This window comes from Ochlerotatus camptorhynchus, unplaced genomic scaffold (assembly GCF_037179485.1).
Source record: "Ochlerotatus camptorhynchus isolate MF236.1 unplaced genomic scaffold, CSIRO-AGI_Acam_v1.1 ptg000789l, whole genome shotgun sequence".
In the NCBI taxonomy this organism is placed as follows: Eukaryota; Metazoa; Arthropoda; class Insecta; order Diptera; family Culicidae; genus Ochlerotatus; species Ochlerotatus camptorhynchus.
Genome location: NW_027041254.1, coordinates 53,781 through 77,963, shown reverse-complemented (window position 1 = coordinate 77,963; position 24,183 = coordinate 53,781). Strand labels below are relative to the sequence as shown.

The 24,183-nt window shown below is 37.8% G+C and overlaps 2 protein-coding genes across 4 annotated transcripts in view; one reads left to right on the top strand and one right to left on the bottom strand.

The window, feature by feature from the left end:
- LOC135715052 (heterogeneous nuclear ribonucleoprotein U-like protein 2) overlaps positions 1-24,183 on the top strand; it is a 116,140-nt gene that overhangs the window by 56,899 nt on the left and 35,058 nt on the right. For all 3 annotated transcript variants that reach the window (XM_065238464.1, XM_065238462.1, XM_065238461.1), the window contains exons 6-11: positions 5,083-5,205; positions 5,269-5,397; positions 5,457-5,628; positions 6,086-6,461; positions 14,953-15,026; positions 15,085-15,185. In XM_065238464.1, the coding sequence (XP_065094536.1) occupies positions 5,083-5,205; positions 5,269-5,397; positions 5,457-5,628; positions 6,086-6,461; positions 14,953-15,026; positions 15,085-15,185 (975 nt within the window). The remainder of the gene's footprint in view (positions 1-5,082; positions 5,206-5,268; positions 5,398-5,456; positions 5,629-6,085; positions 6,462-14,952; positions 15,027-15,084; positions 15,186-24,183) is intronic.
- Positions 1,628-4,371, bottom strand: LOC135715053 (uncharacterized). The gene has a single exon (XM_065238465.1). It carries the CDS (start codon positions 2,778-2,780, stop codon positions 1,662-1,664), a length of 1,119 nt encoding a protein of 372 aa, XP_065094537.1. The 5' UTR covers positions 2,781-4,371; the 3' UTR covers positions 1,628-1,661.

The window sequence follows — 24,183 nt, the reverse complement described above, 5'->3', positions numbered from 1 at the left end:
TTTATGTACTGCATATATTTTAAACATTTTTTTAACTATTATGTACATTTGTTAATTGGGTGGGGATTGTTAGAATTTTGAGAAATGTAAAATTTAAAATCTCAAAATTGAGCTGAAATGCAAATTAGTAGTACTGCTATTATTTTGAACAATTTTACCTAGTCTCACTTTCCGGCAGGTGCTTCAAAAAATTTGGTATTTTGTAATCGTAAAATTGAACATATTTGTAGTTTGTCGAACGTTTCAGCTAAATTGATCTTAAGGGAACAAAGGTACAACTTGTCAAAGTTGACCATTTTTTATGGAAATCGGCATGCGCTGCTATTATATTGAATACAGGCGTAAGTCTCTGACTTGATAGCATCTTTGAATTGTTTTCTGGCCAAGAGTAATTGTGTCGTGTATTACAGCGTGCTTTCTTGTGAACGATATATAATTGAATTTATTAACATTTAGTTCTAAAAGACGTCAATTTCATGTTGAAATATTTGAAGATCAGGTGCTCTAGATATCTCCATGAAAAGTTTCATGTCATCAGCATTTATAGAAACATGAAGAAATTTCAAAATAGGGGAAACCCCTCCCCTTGGCTAGTTTTTGCACCTTGCTGTTGGTGGGCGGGCTTAATTTCATGCTAGTGGAGTGTTGGAGACGGTAGGTTTATGGTCGGCGTTGCTGGCTCATGCCGCGATAGAATGGCGTCATGGGCAGGCAATGGGGATTACTAAGCTTCCCCTCTCTGATAAACCACTGCATGAGAGAACCAAAGATCTAGTCTAGCAGTGATAGTATCACACTTGTTACTCCTTTAATTGAGAGCCGCGTCGTAGTACGCTTACGTATACTACCCATAGTCGCATATCAGTCCCATCTTTGCTTGATTTCTTATCCATATGGGAGGGACTGATATGCGGTTATGGGCAGTATAGGCACTGACGTTGGGTGTGATACTGGCGGGTTTTGCCGCAAATCACTCTTATTTTATTTATTTTTACGCAGATAGATTCATTTGGGTTTGTAAGGGAATTATACTATTGAAATATTTCAGAAAGTGCCGAACGGTGCTCCTTCTATTTGCGTGACAAGCTTTCATTGTTGTTTTCATTGAAGTATTACTCAGGAAACAATTTTAAACATCATTTTTGTACATGGTATTGTAACTAATCTTATATGTGCTTCATTTTGATTTGGAATAGGGGAAAGTGGGGCAGTTTGGCCACCTTAAGAAAAATACTCCATAACATAACGTAAAGCAGCAAATAAAATATCGTTTTCAAAGAAATCATTGATTTACAGTGTTAGAGTTTATGTCCCATTAGCAAAAGCTCTTTAAAATAACATTTTGATACATTTTTACTAGCATTAAAAAATGTTGGATTTGTAGCCTGCCAAATACTGTTGGGGTAATATGAGCAGTTGATATTATGTACTAGAGATTTTTTTTAATAAACGAAATTACTCCATAGATGTTTTTGTGGTATAGCTAAATCATTGAACTGTGCATATCAATACAAATGGTTTTATTCAATCAACATTTGGATGACATTTAGTAACCAGTTTCAGAAATTCAAACAATTAAATTCATAACAGGTTATAATCAAAGAACAAAAGCGATAATAATTCTGCTTAACATGAGTTAACAAACAATTAATTCATAGTTATTACGAAGAACAACTAATACAAGTCTTTGCACACCACATGTGGCATTTGATGCATTTCTCCCAACAATTTCCATCACCTGATGAGCTGAAACAGATGCCGCAACTCTCGCATAGTATGTCCCGTACATCCCTGTTCTCCTTCTGTCTTCTTCGTGTTATAGGTTTACCTTGAGGACGCTTTCCACATACTTTTTCTGTTGTTTTCAGTTGGTTTATTTCCTTGGTAGCTTGCAATAACTTCAGCGCGTTTCGATGTGGTCTAGATGTCAATTCAGCAGATTTTTCTTTCTTTCTTCCTCTCTTTTGTTCCTTCAGCGCGATTTTAGGTAAAGGCCGGATTTCTAATGGCCCTATGGAAAACGACTTGTTTAACCCATTCAAGGATTTGGTTGAAACATCTCTTCTCTCCTCAACAGATGCGTTGTTTGCAAAAACACGATCTACATCGTCGAAACCTAGAAATGGCGGTTCATCTTCGTCGTCTGACTGGTTATCGTTTCTCGATGCTTTTTCAGTTTCGTTATTTGAGGGTATGTCCGATACATTCGCTGATGCGAAGGGTATGTCCGATACATCCGCTGGCACAAAGTCATCATCGGTGAATACTGACCTGTTGAACGGTACGATGCCAGTTTTGCGGAATCCATTTACTGCAACAGAGGCTGTCAAAGAGCGAAGATAAGCTTTTCGGAAAAGTGCACTTATTTCATTCAGTGTGATGACCTTGCCAGGATTCTTCTTTAAGTATGCCTCAATAACTTGCGACAAGTTAGTTTTAAGAGGCGCCATGAAGCTGACATCAAGAGGCTGCAGTTTGTGACTACAGTGTGGAGGTAGGGAAATCACCGTAACATAAGAACGCTTGGCATTATCCAGAAAATCTAGATTTTTTGTATGCGAAGCATGTCCGTCCAGTAGAAGCAGTACCGGGCTCTCCTTTGTATGCCTTGTATGTGCCAAGAAGTGTTCGAACCATGCTGAAAAATCGGCAATTGTCATCCAACCCGACGTGTTACAACTGAATAACGTTTCCGGTGGCGCTCCCTTTTGTAGCTGTTCTGTCAGTCGTGCCCGCGGGAATAATAACATGGGTGGGATAAAGTGTCCCACAGCAGACATACATATGCAAGCTGTAGTCAGGACTCCTCTGTCTGCAGAAGCAATGCATCCTACCTGACGCTTTCCTCTCAAAGATACGACCTTTGATGTTTTTGTTTGGACCTAAAAATGTAATAAAAGTAGGGGAAATGTTGGCTTCGGCAATACCTTAACCTATTATCGTCAGGGGGGTAAACAACGTCCTTGAGAGCTCAATTTGGGCATGTGGATACATTGTGTTTCAGAGCATCTATTGGCCAAATTTGAGTGCTCTAGGACTTTGTTTACCCCCCTGACGATAATAGGTTAAGGTATTGCCGAAGTCAACATTTCCCCTAGGTAAAACTCATAAGATTTGGCTTTTGAAAACATTCATACTCCATACCGTAACAATCGACGTCTCGTCCACGTTGTATGTTCTGCTGGCAGGGAACACAGTGTTATCGAAGATCTTTTTTTTTTTTTTTTGCTGCTCCTCTTTTCCCTGGCTTAGACCGTGTGACGGTCCATCTCGCCATATCGAAGATCTTCTCCAGAATATCGTAAAATCCATTGACAGCCCCTTTGTTGAATGCTTGTGCTCTAGCAATCGACGTTCGTTCTGGCGTCCGCAAAGTAAGTTGAGGGTTTTTTTTTTTTTATATATCTTTATTAAGGAGACTTTCCCAGCCGTTGGCTGGCTCGTCTCCGATCCTGCCAATTGTGTTTTCTTATTGAATTTGTTTTATTTCGTTCCGCCAGATGATACGCGACGCTTCTTATATCCCGAAGAGTAAGGCCATATAGGCGTTTGTCCATGTCCACTATGTACTGCACAAGTTCTTCTTCTTGCTGTCGGGAAAACACGGTGTTGTCCAGCATCATCAATTCGCATACGTTCTGTTTCGGAAGGTTCAAATATCGGTTCAGGGTTTGACGTGGAACACCATGTTCTATTGCTGCTCTGTTTTTTTGATAATCCGTGACGATTCACTGCTTCTATCGCGGCGAGAAGGTTTGAAGACGACCACTGTTTCTTTTTACCGGTACTTTTATAACACCGAACCATGTTTACCGTTCAATTTGCGATTTAATCCACCGAAAATATGAAGCGGTGTCCGCGAGTGCAGAAGTAAACAATACTGAAATTATAGGTTATGGCTCATTTTTATATGCCCACGTCACCCCGCATAGTGGTGCTCATTCCGCCCCGATGAGAGAGCGGAATTTGTTTATTAGAATTTGTTCAAATAAGCGATATTATATAATAAATTAAAATACTAAACGTTCACGAAACCAATCAGCAATATTGTCTTACACCACAAAATTAAATAAATGACGCAGGAGATGACCAAATCCTTATTTTTGACACCGCTTTTCTTATAATTTTTTTTTCACATTTTCGCAACTTGTACTTCGATTGATTTTTCCGCACATAAAATAGATTTAAATTTGTCTTTTGCTTATTTTGCATTATCAGCGAAGGATCACCTAGTTTTAGCTACTAATTTAACTTTAAACCACAATTATCATTGAAAACACAGCGTTGGCCATTCCGCCCCATTGGCGAAATGACCCCGTCGTCCACTATGTCCTCAACCATGTATATTGCAACAAAGCAGGCAAGCAAAATGATTTTTTTTATACAGGGGGAATCTGCTCGCAGACACCTGAGAAGATAACTCAGGATGTGGGGTTGGGAGGAGTGGCCCTTGCCGCCCGAAGGCATTACATCATAGGAGGGGGTCGATTGCGCTATGGCGCACCACTAGTGTTTTCACTCTCGCTACTGCACAGAGAGCGGCTGTGCAGGGCCTTCCTCTTAATCGTTCGCCGTTGATTGTTCGGGTTTGTGCAGGGCTTTCCGCTTATCGACCTCCTGGGACAAGCTGGGTGGGGCTCCAGCGCCCTTACTCTGTTGTAGTTCGATTAGCTGCAATATCTCTCCCTTGGGTTCGATCATTAACGTTTCCAGGGCACACCACGAGTAGACGAACTGCTTCATGGCCCAAGCAAGCAATATGTATATCATTGTCCTTCTAGCACTCCGATCGAACTGTGTTGCAGAGAAAGTTTGTAACATTAAATTTGGCATCTTAATTTGAATTTTTCTAGGCTAGGCTGATTTTTTTCTGAGCTAGACTGCTTACACACTTATTTAATTGGGATTTATTGCTGAAAAATAATGCATTTGCTTGATATGCTGAATTAAGGGGCTATCCCTAATTTGCATCCCGTAACCCTAGCCTTAAACTAGATATTCGACTGTCAGCAATTAAGTAAATAAATAAATAGAAGCTCATTTTCGAAATCGAATTGATTCGAGTTTTTCTTTTTTTTTCAGCTCATATTCCTTATAGGGTTGCCAGCCAGTGGTAAAACCCATTGGGTACAGAATTACGCTAGAGAGAATACGCATAAGAAAATAACCATCTTGAGCGTCGAAACGTTGCTGGATCAAATGAGAGTAATATTGGCTCAATGTATACCTCGTTACATTTTTGTATTGATTTATATTTTCTATCATAAGCTTTCGGGTGAACCCAGGAAACCAGCAAATACAAAGAAGTGGTCGAGACTCGTGGACCAACTTTCAAAAAGTTTGAACAAGCTGACCGAAATTGCTGCAAAACGAAGAAAGAACTTTATTTTCGATCAGGTATAAAAATAAGTATGTTTTGCAAATTTCGTGATTATAACTGAACGATATTTTTTTAGACCAACGTATTTCCGACTGAACAGAAGCGTAAACTACGGGGCTTTGGTGAATACGCAGCCAGGAGGGCAGTTATTGTAGTTCCCGACGAAGAGGAGCACAAACGCCGGATCAAACAGAAATATGATGCTTTTGGTGCGGAAGTTCCAGAACAACATCTTAACGTAATGAAAGGTAAAAGTTTTTTTGGTCTTGTTGTAGAAAGCTTAACCCTCCAGCGCTCATAAGGGAACCGTTAAAGTAAACACATTTCTATTCACATTGCTATTTGGTTGTTAGGACCAATAAATGTTTTTTTAAAGAAACTTAAAATTTCATAGTTAAAAATTACTGCTTTTTGCTCACGCTGAGATCTAAGCTGGTTCACGTCAAAATAAATAAAAGACGATAAATATAACTTTCATTTGCAACCAGTTTAATTGAATTCGGATAAGAATTGGATTTTTACAGCCAAAACATAACAGGTGTCACCTCTATGTTACAATGGGCGCTGGAAGGTGTAGAAGTGCAGATGGGCAGGTTATTTGCCTGCCAAAGTGAGAGTTGAGCAAGGACATTGACTATTCTTGTAGGAATGCAACCAATGCGTAGTAAACTGATATATTTTTTTCTTATCTATTGCTTGTTATAGCACACTTCCATATTCCCTCCAAGGAATTGAACTGGTTTACCGAAATTACATACGCTGAATTGGATGAGGAAAAAGCAATTAAGAGGGTAAAAGAATTGAATGCGGCTGGTCAAAAAGCGTTGCCTCGAGGATTGAATAAGAACCAACAACAACGGCGTGGTACGAACAACAACCAGGGATGGAATCAAGGCAACAAACGTTATAGTGGTGTTCAACAGTATAATCAAGGAGGATACAATCCTCAGCAGCAGCGTTATAACAGCACACAGCAATATTCTCAGAACAGACATTATCGACCAGATGGGGGATATGGGCGGCGAGACTCTGGAGGCTACACTGTTGGCCGCTACGGTAGCAATAATGATTGGACTCGCGGGTATTTCTTCGTATCCAATATATATGATGTGTATCAACTAGCACTAATGAACAGTTAATTGATCATGCGGTGGAAAACCTACCAATTTTAATGAATTAATCCTTCTTCGCATTGCAAGTTTATTGCTTATCGCATATTAGCTCATTGCGTGCTCTCAACTTAGTGTTCTAGATGCACTTCCACAGTTATCAATTGAGAGCTTTCGATGCCTGTACCATTTTTGCATTAGTATAATTGTGTGGCAAGTACAATCATACTCTATACCCAAGGAAGTCGAGAAATTTTCCAACCCAAAATATTCCTAGACCGGTCCGGGAATCGAACCCAGCCTCTTTCAGAATGTGGCTGTGCCTTTACCGACTGAGCTAAGGGAGGCTTGAATTTATCCCGTAATGCTTGAAACATGCATTTTAAATTAAACTTAAAATATTGTTGGATCAGAGCTTACCAGATTTGATTATTTATTCATTGCTTTTTCAGGGTGTCACAACCTGAAAAAAAACCTGGAAAGTCAGGCAATGTCAGGGAATTCTATTTAGATCTGGAAAGTCAGGGAATTTAAGGGAATTTTAGTGTAGGTCAGGGGAAAAATATGATATTTTTGATTTATTGTATCCAATTTAACGTTGAAATTTAAACAAACCAAAATAGCCGAATTGCCTTAAGTACTCATCCGCTAGGTAACAATGTCAAGATCACACCCACGGTCTTCTGTTCAATAAGCAAAAACGGTTGCACAATGCAACCAATGCTACATAACATCAACTCGGAGAACTAGCCAACGGCTAAAAATCTCCTAAATAAAGGAAGAAAAAAAACACATCAACTACGACGATGACAATCTGACAACAACAATAAACTAATATGCGATAAGCAATAAGCTTGAAATGCGAAGAAGAAGCAATAGAAGAAGACCTCAGTTTAAGACGCCGATATCAACCCCCAATGTCGGTCTATACACTCATAAAATTCGACACATTTTTATTAACGAATTTCCATGTAAAATTCAATATAATTTTCATGTGTTCACACATAAACAGAATCCACTCAGAAGTACACATGAAATGTACGAGTCAAATTAAACATAAGAACTATGTGTCCGACACATACATATATAATTTTTTTATCACATTGCGAAAATTCATGTGTGGGATAGATAATTATAATCATTCAATTTTTACACAAATAACGGGCGGAGGTTACACTACTCGCATACACTTGTACCACCCACGAATTTGTGTATCTAGCATAATGTGAATGCGAATGCGTAATCATTTTTTTTCTAATGGGACTGACTTGTGGATACTTTTCGCAGTGGGACTATTTTACGTGGTATTGTTTTCACTTATCCTGAACAAACCACCTTTTTTGAATAGTACAGCTCAAAAAAGATAAACTGAATAATGGTACTAACTCAAAATTCGTAAAAATGTATATGGGACTGACTTGCGGCTACCGGCAGTGCACTTAAGCGATGTAGGGGGAGGAGGGGCATAGTGAGCATCCCGCAGTTTGGCTCTGGATCTCCAGTTGCATGAAACGATTGTACGACTTTTCCCCGAAAACCAGTTCCCCGAAAACACTTTCCTCGAAAGTTTTATCCCCGAATGAATCAGTTCCCCGAAAGGAACGTTTTCCCGAAAACTTTTTCCCCGAAAGAACTAGTTCCCCGAAAGATACAATTTACACTGTGCGATCTATTTAAATATGATCCTTGGGTTTGTTACAACTTATCTATATGAAATTGAGAAAAATATCTTTGCTGAATATTGATAAACAGAACAAAGTCGTTCAACACCCTAGATAAAGTTTGTGGTTATGACTTGTTATGACATTTGGCGGTTTATCAAATTGATATCTGATTGTAATGAGTGATGTGTTTCCGTTTGGGTAGAGATTCTTCCACAATAGAAATATAAGTGTTGACTCCAGTATGTATCAAGTCCAACTGATCTATTCAGCACAGTGTTTATTTCATTTATACATTCTCCTGAACATCACTTATCGCCTCACTTATCGTTTTCTCTCTTTCCGTTATTACCGCAAAATCTCTCAAAGGGTTCAGACATTTGACCGATCATTACAATCCTTCCTCCTTTAGAACAAACATTAATTCATAAACAAAAAAAAAAACTATTTAATTTCGAACTCATGAATTTACATGAACTGATTTAACTAATCTAACTTGTATCAGAATTCAGAATAAAGCATTTCAATAAATCGTCACTACTTTACATAATCGAATTGAATCTAAACATATACTCAATCATTTCCATGCATTTTCTTAAAGGTTTAAACCTGATATTTTTCTTCTTGTTTTTCTTGTAGCAAATCCCAGGACTCATTGATAATTTACTACTGAAAACAATGCTACTGATCTTGCTACTGGCCTTCCATAGTTGATTCAGCATTTTTCTTCGACCGCGTAAAGCTTCGCGTTGCAATGGGGCTACGTCTCGCTTGTTTTAATCCTCTGCTTCCAAAATCGGTATTTATTGGTACATCCGGAAATCCGAGAAACTCCTCGTCGGAATCATCGAGTTCTCTAAGCCGTTTTTTTCGCTGTATTGGCACTTGAAACGTCGTACTACTCGGCCGGGTGTCGACAATCCTTAGCTGATTCCGATGAGCGTTACAATTGTGCCTGAATTGGGGAAATCACATTTTGCTTCTCTAAAGAATCCAGATGTTCAATAACTTTTTCCCGTAATTTGAATGGCACATCATATGCTTTACGAAATATTGGCCTTTCCTCTCTAAGCACAAGGTCAGCTTCAAACCCCAATGCATGCTTTTGCTCCAAATTTCGTTCAGTTTTTTTTAATGTGTTGATACTGATCACATTTCCAAATGTACTCCTCCAACTAGGATAAAAAGCATCCAGCCAATTTCTGCCGAACAACGGAACAAAACTCCTCGAGCAATCAAGTATTATCAAAGTTACTTGATGCTGAACATTGTTCGCAAAAACATCGACGAAAATCTCGCCAAAGATTTTCAGCTGTTGCCCATTCACGACAACTAAGCGGCTGCTGCAAATTGTAGCTTCGATGTTTTTAAAATACTTTCTGTAGGTCTCCAAACTGATAACCGTGACTGCTGCACCACAGTCTATTTCCATATTCAGATTAATTCCTTCTACTTGTACCTCTACAAGACACGGTTTGCTGAAACGACTGCTCGCTATCATCATACATGGATAATCATCTTCTTCCTCCGAATCTTTTATCTGTAACCTTTTAAAATCATAGCTATCTATTTCTACCGGCGCTTCTTCTACAAAGTTGACCGATTTACGATTATTTAATCTGTAGCAATTACGCTTTACGTGACCTTTCTTTTTGCAAAAATTACAAATTACGTTTACGTGAGGGTTCTCATTTCTATAATGATTCGAATAACTGGTTCTCGGTTGGTCCTCATAATAATGTCGACGATCATATCGATTGCTACCGAAATGTACACGCTCACGATCCCTGCTTGTGCTCCTGCTTCTGCTGCGATATCGCCTATCGTAACCACGCGATACAGATCTACCTCTTCTGTCCATACCTTTCCACTGCCTTTCATTTCCTAATCTGTATTTAACCGAATTAACCTCCCGTGGGTCTTCATTTCGCTCCATCAACTCCATTGCACGGAACTTAGCCAACTCACTCCGAATTACCATCTGTTCTACCTCTTCCAGCGTCATATCATCTCTCATCAACAACTTATGCTTCAGCTCCTGGTCCCTCAATCCAAAAACAATTTTATCTTTTATGGCTTCATCTTTATGCGCTCCGAACCCACAATGACTTGCTAATAATTTTAGGGCTAAAACATAATTTTCAGCCGGTTCGTCAACTCCCTGCAAACGCCCATTAAACTTATGTCTGTGCATCATATTAGGTTGCACTTTGTCCAACCTTTCCTTTAGTTTACTGATCATATCGTTGTATACCATGGCTGAAATGTCCAGCCCCGGATAAATAAGTTCCAGTTCATCAAAAATAACCGGACCACTCAAAGCAATAAACAGATTTTTTTTGTTGTTGTCCGCAATATTATTCAATTGGTACAAGATATCCATTCTTTTCATATAACTAGTGAAACTAGAACCACGCACATAGTGGTCAACGGCTCCAATTAAGGCAGACATGCTGGCGCAAATAGTACGTATATAATGGCAAACACCCTACAACAAAAACGCAATAAAAAAAACAGGAAATGACTTACTTGATCTGCAGAATCTTACTCTCTTTTATTGTTACACTTGTTTCACCCAGCAGCGTCGGTTGTTCCGTCGGCGTTACGAAACTCTCTGCTACCGTGCAATAAACTCTCTGCTCTTCTCTTACTCTGGTTCGCTATTCCACCAGAAGTCCAGCAGCGTTACTCTTACCACCGTGCATGTATTTTCTGTTTCTCTCTTCTCTCACCGTGATCTCCGCCAATACACTTTTTTCTTCGGGCAAATCGTAACCCTTCGACGTACGTTAATTTCTTATCCACCGTAAATCACTCTTTGAAATGTTCTCGCTGTAATTTTTCTCTGCCAATTTGCACTCACTCAGTTCAATACTCGGTTCAATATGATTAACTGCTTACTTTTTTTTTTTTTTTATACCTTCGCGAGCTCACCAATTTTTAGGCTGCTATATTCCAAACCCAGCAAAGAAAATCAGCTTTTTCACTCTACGTCTTGCTTCTCACTCCTGCGCTATTGAAATGGCGGACCAAGTGGAACAATTGGAATTACAATGGCCACGGTTCTTTTCATAGACCATGAGCCATCTATTTTTCAAAATGACGGCTTCGAATACTTTCTGTACAAACTGTACAAGCTTTTAATACTTTTTTTTTTTCACCGTATTCACACGTGCCAGCTGCTAATTATCACCTTCTGTTTCGCTCACTGACAATCATAAGCAACCGTCACACTAAAACACAAATTTCTTCTTGCTTCACGGCTCTTTTCACGCACGCTTCCAAACGCCGCTGCAAGAATAAAGTTTTTCTTTCCTCACTACTTCACTTTTTTCACTAACTATTTTTTTTAGATTTTCCACTCGTCGCTATTGATGTGTTTCCGTTTGGGTAGAGATTCTTCCACAATAGAAATATAAGTGTTGACTCCAGTATGTATCAAGTCCAACTGATCTATTCAGCACAGTGTTTATTTCATTTATACATTCTCCTGAACATCACTTATCGCCTCACTTATCGTTTTCTCTCTTTCCGTTATTACCGCAAAATCTCTCAAAGGGTTCAGACATTTGACCGATCATTACAATGAGCATAAAGACTGAGCTTTGATATAAAGAAGGGAAAATTGTGTCAGTTTCATCAAATCTTTCGCTGGTTAACTACTTGTATCGAACAATACCACAATACACATATCAATGTGTGTCGAATTAAAGTGGACTCTACACGACTGTTTGTATTGACAATAATCGTATTGTCAATGCATTTTATATTGACGTCAATACATCGGTATTGACAATATATCTGTATTCACATCATCAATATTATTGTCAATACTTTTAAGTATTGACAATATTTCTTACCGTGTGGGGTTCGCTTAAGACAATAGTTTGACTTTCGTTAAAACTACATGTAAAGGTCACACACTAAGATTATTTCACCGAAATCTGTGAAATTTTACCAAAATCTCAACAGCTGAACGTTTTGTAAACAGTTCGGTGATTTTCCACAGATTTCCTGTAATTTTTTACCGAATGTTCTGAAATCGGTGTATGGTGTTTTCTTCTTGCTCCATACAATTTTGGATTCGGCCTATAAGAAGTCGCAAAGTGACTATAGCAAGAGCAAATTTTCATTACGTCGAATGTAACAAAGGTAAACAAAGTCGAGCTATCAGTGTCAATCGATGCTCCTACTATTACACTATATACTGTCCGAATATAGGATCACATCCCATTTTTAAATTTATTTACCAGTCGAATTGCTTTTTGACGTAATCACCTTCCGATCAAAATAGTTTTCGATGTTACTTAAGTCACCCGATTTCTATGGAGATGCCGTTTGCCTTAAGTAACAGCACTGAGAAACCCGTGAAAAGTGTACTTTCGTCGTTTCGCTTTCTCATTATTAAAGTGAATAAATCGAACTGTTTGTTGCTAAGATGATTTCGGTGGTCCTAAAATGATGAATGGGCTGCACGTAAGGAGACGTAATTGATAATTCTCTCGAATATCCTGGTAAATACACTTTGACTTAAGTAACAATAGGGGCCACCAAACGACGTATAATAACTTTTGACTCAAAAACCATTATTTCTTAGCATGAAAGCTAGCGATTTGCCTTTGTATGATTAAAACCCGGCTAAATATGTTAAACATTGCTATCACTATGAGATTATATGTGTTTAATTGGAAATAGGAATAACTTTTCGGTCATCAAAACAAAACTTTATTTTTCTCGGATCGGTGCGAATGTTACTTACGACATAATGAAAATTTGCTCTTGATAGCATGTATTGCATGGGGACGCATGGTATCTTTTATTTATTAGTATGGAGTTTTTTAACGTTCGTACCTATACAACACACACACACACAATTCTTGCAACAAACAAAATTTTCCCTTCTTTGTATCACAGCTCGTTTCTTAACGTATCGCATAATATCTACCCTAATAAAAATGTTATGGTTAATTTGCTTAACGACGTGTTCTGGGTATCATCCAAACCATTTGTGGAATAGTTCACACATTTGGGTTATCGTTCGTTTATGGTAATTTTTTATTAGGGTATCTAATTGGTTTTATCAAAGAGATATCATTTTCCTTTCTTTGTTTCACGGCTCGTTCTTCAATTTTATTACAATGAGGTATCGCTTTGATAAATTAGTAAGATATTTATTCTTCAAAACGTTAAAGAACGAGCTGTGATACAAAGAAGGGAAAATTTTGCTTGTCGCAAGAAATTTTCCTTCTTTGAATCATAGTTCATTCTTTGACGTATAATGTATAATGTATCCATGTATGTATGTATCCATGGGGCTAATTGCATACAATGTGTGTGTTTGTTTGATAGGTACGACCGTTAAAAAAAACTCCATACAAACAAAGAAAAGATATCATGCGTCCCCATGCCATACATATTAGTCACATGGCGACTCCTTATAGGGTGAATCTAAAATTGTATGGAGCACGAAGAAATCAATATGTGTTGAATAAAGACAAAAGTTTGACTTGGGGCTAAATGGAATACAATGTATGTGTTTGTTTGATAGGTACGACCGTTAAAAAAAACTCCATACAAACAAAGAAAAGATATCATGCGTCCCCATGCCATACATATTAGTCACATGGCGACTCCTTATAGGGTGAATCTAAAATTGTATGGAGCACGAAGAAATCAATATGTGTTGAATAAAGACAAAAGTTTGACTTTCGTTAAAACTACATGGAAAGGTCAAAAGCTGCTGAAATAGGATTACACCGATTTCAGGAGCTTGACCTTTACATTTTGTTTTAACGAAAGTCAAACTATTGTCTTTATTCGACGCACATTAATATGTTTATTGTGGTATTGTTCGATACAAGTAGTTAACCAGCGAAGATGCGCAGATTCGGGGAAATGGTACATTCGGGGAAATTATTTTCTGGGAACTGTGCCATTCGGGGAATTGTATTTCGGGGAAAAGTTACATTCGGGGAAAGTGTTTTCGGGGGACTGGTTTTCGGGGAAAAGTCGTACAATCGCATGAAACAAATCAACTGGTAGTAGGTTCAATATCATCATGATATTGATCATACTACCAACCAATTTGTTCCGAACGGCCGGAAGTCCAAGCTGGTGCACGGGATGCTCACTATGCCCCACCTGTTCACTATGCCCCTCTTACCCCTAACTGCTAATTAAAACTTTATGTTGATGAACTTTAAATTAAAAACTTAAATCAATAAATGTTAACCACTGGGTAATAGCCAAATACATAATGCACAACTGTACAAACATTTGTTTCCATTTGAAATTATTAGCATTAGAAAACAATGATTTCCCGAAGAATTATTTAGCGATTAGCGGTTTTAGTGCCCATCTCTGGCTGAAACCAACAAGCAGGCCTGCAGCAATTAGGCGCGCTTGAGTTTGAACACTGATGGAAACGAAGGGTGAACATAAACATTATTCGGTGCACGTGACAATATTTACATGATTCGAAAAATCTCTGGTAACCGTGAATCAGAAGGAGTACGCTTCGATTATCAATTAACCAAGTACCCAATATGTAAAACGTACAAGACGTGTCATAAACTATTTTTGAAGTCCCATGGTCAAATTGCGTCGTTTTCAAACGAAACAGATTTCCCATACAAAAAGATAGAAAAATTGTATGGAAAATTATCTGTAGTCTATTGGTACACTTCCTTTACGGCCACTGGAAACATAGTTGTCCCATGTGTATATTTAATTCCATAGCACATGGGACAATTATGCGTCCACCGGCAGTTTATTACTTTTAGTAATATTCCATTTCTTGTAGACGTTATGAAAATCGTTATAACAACCGAGGTAGCCGAAATAGTCAAGCACAACGATACGGTGGGAATTACAGTGGTACGCAAACATAAGTGAAATGCATTGGAGCGCTAATCTTCAAATTACAATTTTTCAGGATATAACAGTGGATCAGGATGGAACCAACCAAATTCAAATTGTTGGAGCTACGGTGGTAATCAAGGAAATGATACGCAGCAATGGTATTCGTGGTGGCAGGTAATATGTTGTTTAATGCTATGTTCAGACTACAAAGTTGTATCATGTTACAATGCGATCTTGGTGACGTTTTTCTTGTTGATAATTTAATAACCCACTTGTAACATGTTACAACTCTGTAGTTTGAACAAGGCATAAGCATGTTTGTTATACCCAAGGGTCTGACACACCGCGATCTTAAAAACGTGTACCCAAAATAATACTTTGTCTGGAAACATAGGTGCTCACCCTTTAAATGATAGCCATGGATGTTACAACACAACTTTTGTATGGCGGCCACTCTGAAACGTGATTTAGATGTAGCCCCGATAAGATTTTCGAAAAAAGTCAATTTGTCATAGTCATACTCATAGCTAAACAAATATTTCTAAATTTAGTGCAACCCAACCCTTTCACATTGTGTACCCATTCCTTGGGGTCCCTACTATATCAACATACACATGTGCAAAGGGCATGCAAGCTTTGTGTAAACAAACCTTTGTAGGCCCTTTTCTGAGGGTCGCCCACGCAAACCAACAACATTATCGGGAAGAGGAAAGAAACTACCCGGTGATGTTGATGGTTTGCGTTGGTGTCATATGGGTGGCGAGAAAAAGACATAAGAAGATTCGTTTACAAAAAGCTTGTATACCGTTTTCACACGTGGCTCATGATATGAGAAAAATATGCATGGACTGATGACATTCAATCATCAAAAGTGGGGTATCAAAATAAGACTTATAATGGATAACAACTTTGCCGAAGAGATTACATGCCTATTGTTGATTGTTATTTGGTTAGTCATGATTTTCTTGAAAGGATAGTAATATTTTTACATATTTCATTTATAATCCTTATATATTTGCAATGTCATACAAAAACGCTCATACATAATAGATAAAAAATTTGCAGTACATATTTTTAAATCAAAAACTGCTATTATTTCGAACAATTTTACCTAGTATCTCACTTTCCGGCAGGTGCTTCCAAAATTTGGTATTTTGTAATTGTAAAATTGAACTTATTTGTAGTTCTGCGACTAAGGTTTCAGCTCAATTGATCATAATACAACAAAGCTACAGCTGTGTTCGATAAAATAGCAGCGCATGCCGATTTTCATACAAAATGGTAAACTTTGACATGATGTAACTGTGTTAACTTATGATCAATTGATGATGATGATGATGATGGTCCCACCTCTTACCCCTACAAAGGTTTGAGCTGGACGATTTATCTTTAAGATAATTGAATATGACATTTTAAACAGGTTGGCAAACAAAATCGAACTGGTTTCAGTTACAGATATAAATTCCCTGCTTCACAGCGATATAAATGTGGAAAAGCTCAGGCGTCCACCTCTTAGTTCGCCTTTTTGTCCACCTAAAATATTCATAAGCATTACAAGCAATCAAGAGTTAATGAACAATCAACAAAGCATCCTATTACACTAGCAACCCCGCAATCTGATGCTATCATAATTTTCAGCAATGTCAGGAATGCTCACGAACCCCTAACATTTGCAGAAAACTTACTACTAACTCAAGGTATCTTTCAAATAAGCTTCAAAATTGCATTTTTTTTTTATCAAATGTTAAATTCAGTCCTCTACATCCGCAATACGCGCGCGAGGCTCAAACCTTTGTAGACTACTTTTTTTTTAATTAATCTACTATTAAATCAAATATTAAAAATCTATCATCACCCTCGTGGCGAACAGAAATAGTTTTTGCAGTGCTACAATAATTATTAAAAAGTCGTTATGACAGCTATCCATATAAAATAATCCGTTAGAGATAACTTCGTCAAGATAGGGGAATTTACGTATTCTCGGCAACCCAAGCAGCGACCTTCTTTCTATAGCCTTTTTCTCTAAGGAACGCACACATATGCAGTATTGGTTTGTTTACAATCTTTTGCTGCCAGCTGCTCTAACAATTTCAGTTGAAAGAATTGTCAAAAACTCTTTTGAAACGCTTTTACAAAGCTTCAAACTTCTCTAGTGGGAGCGAGTATTGTCGGCAACCAATTTTTCTTCGGCAACCGTTCCATTTGAACTGCATGTAAATCTGCTGTTCTATTATCGGCAACTCGAAATCAGCTACAATTTGTAGTGCGTGTGTTGCATTTCAAGAAAACCTTGCTAGATTGCTTTTTCTCAGTGGTAAAAATATAGTCAAATTGAAGCTGAAAGCATAAAGAATCGTTTGCATGCATTCAGCGAAGTGTTTTCGTAAGAAAATCCAGTGAAAATAGTGTTTCAATTTGGGTTGCCGAAAATAGTCTGTCATGCCGAAGCCGTCATTTTCCCTACATAATTTGTCAATTCATAAAAAAATCACTGGATAACTGTTCAAAAGACAGTTTTAACATGTGAAATGCAGTGTCTTTTAAATTCTGTTAGTGTTGCTAAACGTTTGATATGTCTAGGCATCGAATTGAAAACATTTATTCCTTTATAATATAATGAATTTTGTGAAGCACAAGTCAAGAAATGTGGTGTTCTTATTTCAACCGCGTTTCTAGTATTATATCTATGATAGTCACTTCCTCTTTCAATTCGATCACACAAATATCGAGGCAGCAAACCGTTAACTACTTTAAAAATGAACACCATAGTCAAATATACAATTCTTTGCTTCACCGACAACCATTGTAAGGCGTCTAACATCAAAGTTGAGGAAGTGAATCTATTACATCTCAAAATCAAACGCATTATTTTATTCTGCAAGCGCTGTAATCTCGATATTTGTGTTTCATTGGCCAGAAATAAAATGGAAGGGCAAAAGTCAAGATGAGGAGAGATGATTGATTTGTATAGCTGTATTTTACTGGCAATAGTTAAATCGTTTTTCAGTCGACATAGAATTCCATACTTCTTGGCAATTTTCTTGATGACATTGTCAATGTGAGAGTTGAACTTAAGTGTGTCATCAATAATCACGCCAAGATATTTAATCTCCCGAACGCGATCAATAGTCTCATCATCAATTACAACAGAGACGTTCTCATTTACTCGATTCCGCGAAATTACCATAAATTTAGTTTTACTTGTATTCAATTTTAACTGCTTATACTTCAACCATCTACTTAGAGAACGCAAATCTTCATTCAAGTGTAAAACGGCATCATCTAAATCCTTAGCTGCAATGAATAACACAGTATCATCTGCAAAAAGATTAATGTCGCAAAATCGTAAAACACGTCACAAGCCATTAATATACATAATAAATAACAGGGGCCCTAATACACTTCCCTGGGGCACTCCAAGGTTATTCCCCACGGGACTGGAAACAGAATCATTAAAAACAGTCCGTTGAGTTCTGTCAGACAAATAGTTTTCAAACCATTTATATGCAGTACTCGTAATTCCAAAGCGCTTGATTGATCTTAACAATACGGGGCCTAGACATTGTTTCAAAAGCGCGTTTAAGATCCAAAAAAACAGCAACAATCGTATCTTTACACTCCAAGTTATTTTTCCACTTCGCTAATACCAAATTCAACGCGGTTTCACAAGAATGACCTTCCCGATATCCCGATTGTTCTGGTATCAACAAACTATTACTATTTAAATACTCCAACAGCTGGCCTTTAACAGCAAGTTCTAAAATTTTCTCTAATGTGTGCAACATGTTGGTGGGACGAAACTATTCGGCTTTAATCGTTCCAGCAACTTTTTGAATAGGGACCACTAAGGATTCCTTCCAAATTTGTGGCACATGTCCAGTTTGTAATGATTCATTAATAATGTCCAGCAAGATGTGGCCAATGACATGAAAGCAATCTTGAATAACTCTAGCATTAACATTATCTACTCCAGCCGATTTTCCTAATGAAAAACAAATAACTCTAAGTTCATCTAATGTGATTGGGTGAAAAACTTCAAATCTACAACTACTATTAACTGGCTGTTTTATTTCGTCAGGTTCATCGACCAATTCAATAGATTGATTAATCAATGAAACGCTATATACGAAATAATCATTAAACTTAGATGCAATTACTTGTTCTGACTGTTCTAATGTGCCATTGAAAGTTATGGACCGCGGTTTGCAATTACTAGGTTTTAATAAAGATTTCAAAATTTTCCATAACTGCTGTTGTTTTGATGCTGATCAATCTTCCTTTGAACATATTCACAACGAGTTTTCTTTATCGATTGTGAATACTTATTACGCGCGATTGTGTACCTAGTCCAATGCTTGTCATTATTAGATCTACAAAACTTTTTGTACCATTTGTCCCTTTTCCGTTTAAGACACAAAAGATCCAAATTGTACCAGCTGTTCGAGTTTTTCAAAGAAACAAACTTTTGCTCAACTAGTTGATTGGTACACGTTTTCAAAGCGTTATTAAGAACAGCTGTAGATTCATCTAAGTTACCGGCCGCGAATGGAAAATCCAGGCTTCTCTCAACAAGATTCGAAACAGCTTGCTTCGAATATTTCCTCCAGCACTTCAATTTTACAAAATTATCGTTATCGTTAACATGGTCTAAGACATTAATCACTAAAGTCTCATGATCAGTTATTTTCAAATCAGTATCCGTAACTGAACAAATGGAATCAAAATTGGAATAAACGTGGTCAATTAAAGTTCTACTGTGCATGGAAATACGCGTATATTCATTTACCGTTTGCTTTAAATTAAAAAACTCAGCTAAACGCTTCAAATGATTCGAATTATGGTTATCACGCCAATTAATATTAAAATCACCAGCCAATATATTTAATTAACTAGAATCAAGGAATGTCTCAAGCCAGTTCTCTAAAACTTCAACAAAACGCTGGTCACTAGAACTGGGAGAATGATACAAAACACCATAATTACCCATCTTCATGCCACGTACAACTGTAATGCCCAAGAACCAGTTGCCATCAATAACTTCGTTGGTACGAAGGTTGAATTGAACTGATTCTTTGACATAAATAGCAACACCGCCAGTGTGTCTAGAATGTGATAAACAAGCAGCAGCAATATATCCCGGAATACTATACTGATCAAAAGCTTCAGTTTCTACAATATGAGTTTCAGATAAGAAAACTAAAAGAGGACGTTTTTCCTCAACAATCTGACGTAATGCTACGTAGTTTGTTGACAACCCCGCAATATTCAAGTATAAAAAATCGAATTGATTCACATTCCTGGAACTTGGCTGCTATTTATTGAAACGCAAGCTGCTTTTCTTCTGATCAAAAAGTCTTTTATAAAGCAATCATTCCGAGCTAAATGCGGCATGGTTGACGTCCAAGTTCATTTTTCGTTCTTTATTCGTTTTCAAACAATTAATACATTTCAATACAGTTGACGTACACTCCGACGTTTTGTGTTGTTGGCTGCACCTAGAGCATCTATCACAATTTTTGCAATCCATGCTCTTGTGCCCAAATTCTCCACATTTGAAGCATCTCAACACATTAATCGCGGGAACTATCGAGCACCGATCAAACTCTACATTTACTTTTTTCGCACATAACAAACATTTATAAGTATCGACATCGACTTCAATTACAACACTAAACTTGTTATAAGCAAGGTTGCAAAGACTCATTTCAGCTAAAATAATGTTTTTCGGAATAATAAAACCAAAAGATGGTATGATGGCATGTTTTACTTGTAACTTACAAAAAGAGGTTACAAAGTATGCGTTGGAAACATAAAACCTGTAAATTTTGCTTTCTATGAGTCACAATCAGCGATTTGCTGATCGCTGAGTGAGTGAGTGAGTTTGTGAAAAATCGCTGATTGTGACTCTCATGAAGTGAAATAAACAGGTTTAATATGTCAAACACATTCTTTACACCTCTTCTTGTATCGTACCAATTCAAAATTTGATCATGGCATCTAATTATTTCATAATTTAGAAAAACATTGTTTTTGCTGAAATGAGTCTTTGCAACCTTGGTTATAAGTGAAGCGTGGATTTTCAAACATGTTCACTACTTTAACATCATTTATAGCGATGTCTTCATTTTGACTTTTTAAGTAGTCAATGAAGACATCGGAGGAAAACTGATCGCTCATGCCCACTATTTTCAATCTTGGCACCGAAGTGGGAACAACAGCACTATATTTTTCACCCAGATTGCTTTCAATACCAGTTTTTACATAATTTAGATTAGCTCCTGTTGCACACTCAACAATAATAGAGCCATCTTTACCATTCATAAAATTACTGATTTTGTGTGTTTTTGGATCCAACTGAGTTTTCAAAAACTTACGAGTATCTTCGCATTCTTGTTTAGACTCTTTTGGTTTGATCACAATGACCGGACGAGTCTTACGATTACTCTGTTTGTTACTGTTACTGTTACTGTTACTGTTAATGTTACTATTACAGTTACTAATATTTTTACTTTTACTTGCATGACTAGATCTTTTTACAACATCCGCAAAACTCGCATTTTCTTGAAAAACATCATCAGTCGAATCGTTGTCACTATTTTGAAATTTACGTTTTTTGCGTCTGGGATTTCGGTCCGATTCAGAATGAACCGTCCTAGATGCACCATTCGTTGCAGCTAAATTTTTTTCCGTACTAATTTCAAAACATGAACTGGTCATCGTATTCCATTTCTCACTAATTAATTTTTCAAAGCAACTTAAAGAATCGTTCATATTTTGTTGCATTTTTTCCATGCCAATTCTCAACGCGTTGTCTATCTGAGCAGCAACGTTGTTTCGTATACCAGTGATGATAGAGTCAGCAACAGAAGACAATTGCTTCATTGCTTCCCCCAAACCGATTCCCCGAAACCGATACATTCTGCTCGTCACAACTCTGATCTGACAGACAATTACTACACTTGAATAGAACATTTGCATTATCTGTGATAAGCTTTGCCTGAGTCCGCGTGAGTGTAGTGCACTTGCAATGAAATACACGAGCACACTTACCCACACAGATAACCGGCAAATCACTTACCAAAATCTCCAAATTACATATTGCACACTCAGCCATATATATCACCTATACACATAAACTTTACATGCAACACTACAGAGACACAAGTAAAAACGAACGAAAGCAAAAATTTACAATGCCGTAGCTTACTAAAAGGGTACCAATTAGCTTGCCGGGCGAAGGAAAATACAAAAAATGAACGAGAACCAGCGGCAACAGCAACCGTCTTCCTACTTATCCAATAAATTATCACTACGGGGCACGCGTAGGATCAATTCTACCGCGGCACAAGCACAATTTCACATTTAATTAATTGAATATTTATCACAGCACTGCGAAATAAACTATAACGTTCGCCATTACCAATACTATGAGCTGAAACGTTCGCCAAAGAACTACAAATATGTTCAGTTTTATGATTACATAATATTAAATTTTTGGAAGCACCTGCCGGAAAGCGAGACACCAGGTAAAGTTGTTCAGTTTCGCATCAGTTGTACTTTGATGCGAGACTATAGACAACCACCCCTATTCTGTATTTCGTATTATTGTTCTGTATGAGAATTTCGTTTCGAATGAAATGCAGGGGTGAACATGTAAGGGGCTGTCCATAAACTACGTAGACAGGTTCGGGGGGGGGGGGGGGGTGATGAATTATGCACGGTCCATACATATTTAAAAAAAAAAAAATATATGGACAATTGTCTACGCAAGAGGGGTCAAGAATCCAAAAAAACTGTCTGCGTAGTTAATGAACAGCTCCTAAAAATGAAGCTGAGAGTTGACTCGACACAGACATTATTCTGTTGCACATCGTTTTCTTAGAAAAGTATAGTTTGCTATCTCTATTTACTCTTCACCAGTGGCACTCAAAGAAGCTACTGCTGCCAGCCGTGATGTTAGTTTCGGGTCGCGTTCGGGTTTAAAGCAAATATCATGAAACTCAAACTCACCACGGTTTGGTTGAAATTGTAGCTGGTGAGTTTTGTTTGGTTGATATTCGTAGCTACGATATCACAGCGTGTCATATCATCCGCAGTTGCTTGCTTGTTGACTTTTGTCTACGAAAATCAACCGTGATCTTGGACATTGGTGTTGACTAAAATCATGATCAGAAAATCAAAATCAGCTATCGTTCAAGATCAATATCACCTAAAAGCACAGGCAGCAATATCACAAGCCATCATCACCAACAAAAATCAACGTGATTTTCGACCAATATCAGCCGTGATTTTCGATTCCCAAAATCAACCAGCATCAATATATCAAAATCAACGAAAATCATAGGATTAGAAGATATGTTAAATTCTAGAGTTTGGTGCATTCCGTTCAAGTCAACATTCCGGATGAAATTAAAATAGTGGATTTCAACCCAAGATGGCTTCCACAAATCCAAGATGTCGGACCAAAATCCAATATGGCGGCCTCTAAACAGCGTATATGCATCTAAACCCATGCAATATGGGTTTCTACGGAATGAAGTGGAAAATTGACATTCGCCGCCATGTTGGAATCCAAGAAGCCTCAGAACATCCCGGCTGCGCCGACTGAGATTGAACCCAGGCCTGTTGGGGTGAGAGGTAATCACACTTACCATTACACCACCGGTGCCGCTAGCACCGGGAATGGATAGAATCAAGTTCAACTTGCTCAAAAACCTCCCAGACGTCGCGAAGAGGCGCTTGTTACCCTTGTTCAATCAGTTTCTGGAGCACAACGTTGTTCCGGATGATTGGAGGCAAGTGAGAGTTATTGCCATTCAAAAACCCGGTAAGCCCGCGTCCGAGCATAACTCGTACCGTCCCATCGCGATGCTTTCCTGTATATGGAAGTTGTTGGAGAAAATGATTCTTCTTCGTTTGGACAAGTGGGTCGAGTCGTATGGCTTACTCTCATATACGCAATATGGATTTCGGAGGGGCAAGGGAAAGAAGGACTGCCTTGCGTTGCTTCTACTGAAATTCAACTGGCCTATGCTTAGAAACAGCAAATGGGGATATTAAGGGGGCTTTTGACTCTGTTTGTATCGATATCCTTTCGGATAAACTCCACCCAAGTGGGTTTTCGCCAATCTGAACAAATTTTTGAGCAATTTGTTGTCAGAGAAATATATGA

Bases quoted from the DNA above. Each gene is read 5' to 3' on its own strand.
- LOC135715053 (XM_065238465.1), bottom strand. From the start codon at position 2,780: ATGTCTGCTGTGGGACACTTTATCCCACCCATGTTATTATTCCCGCGG.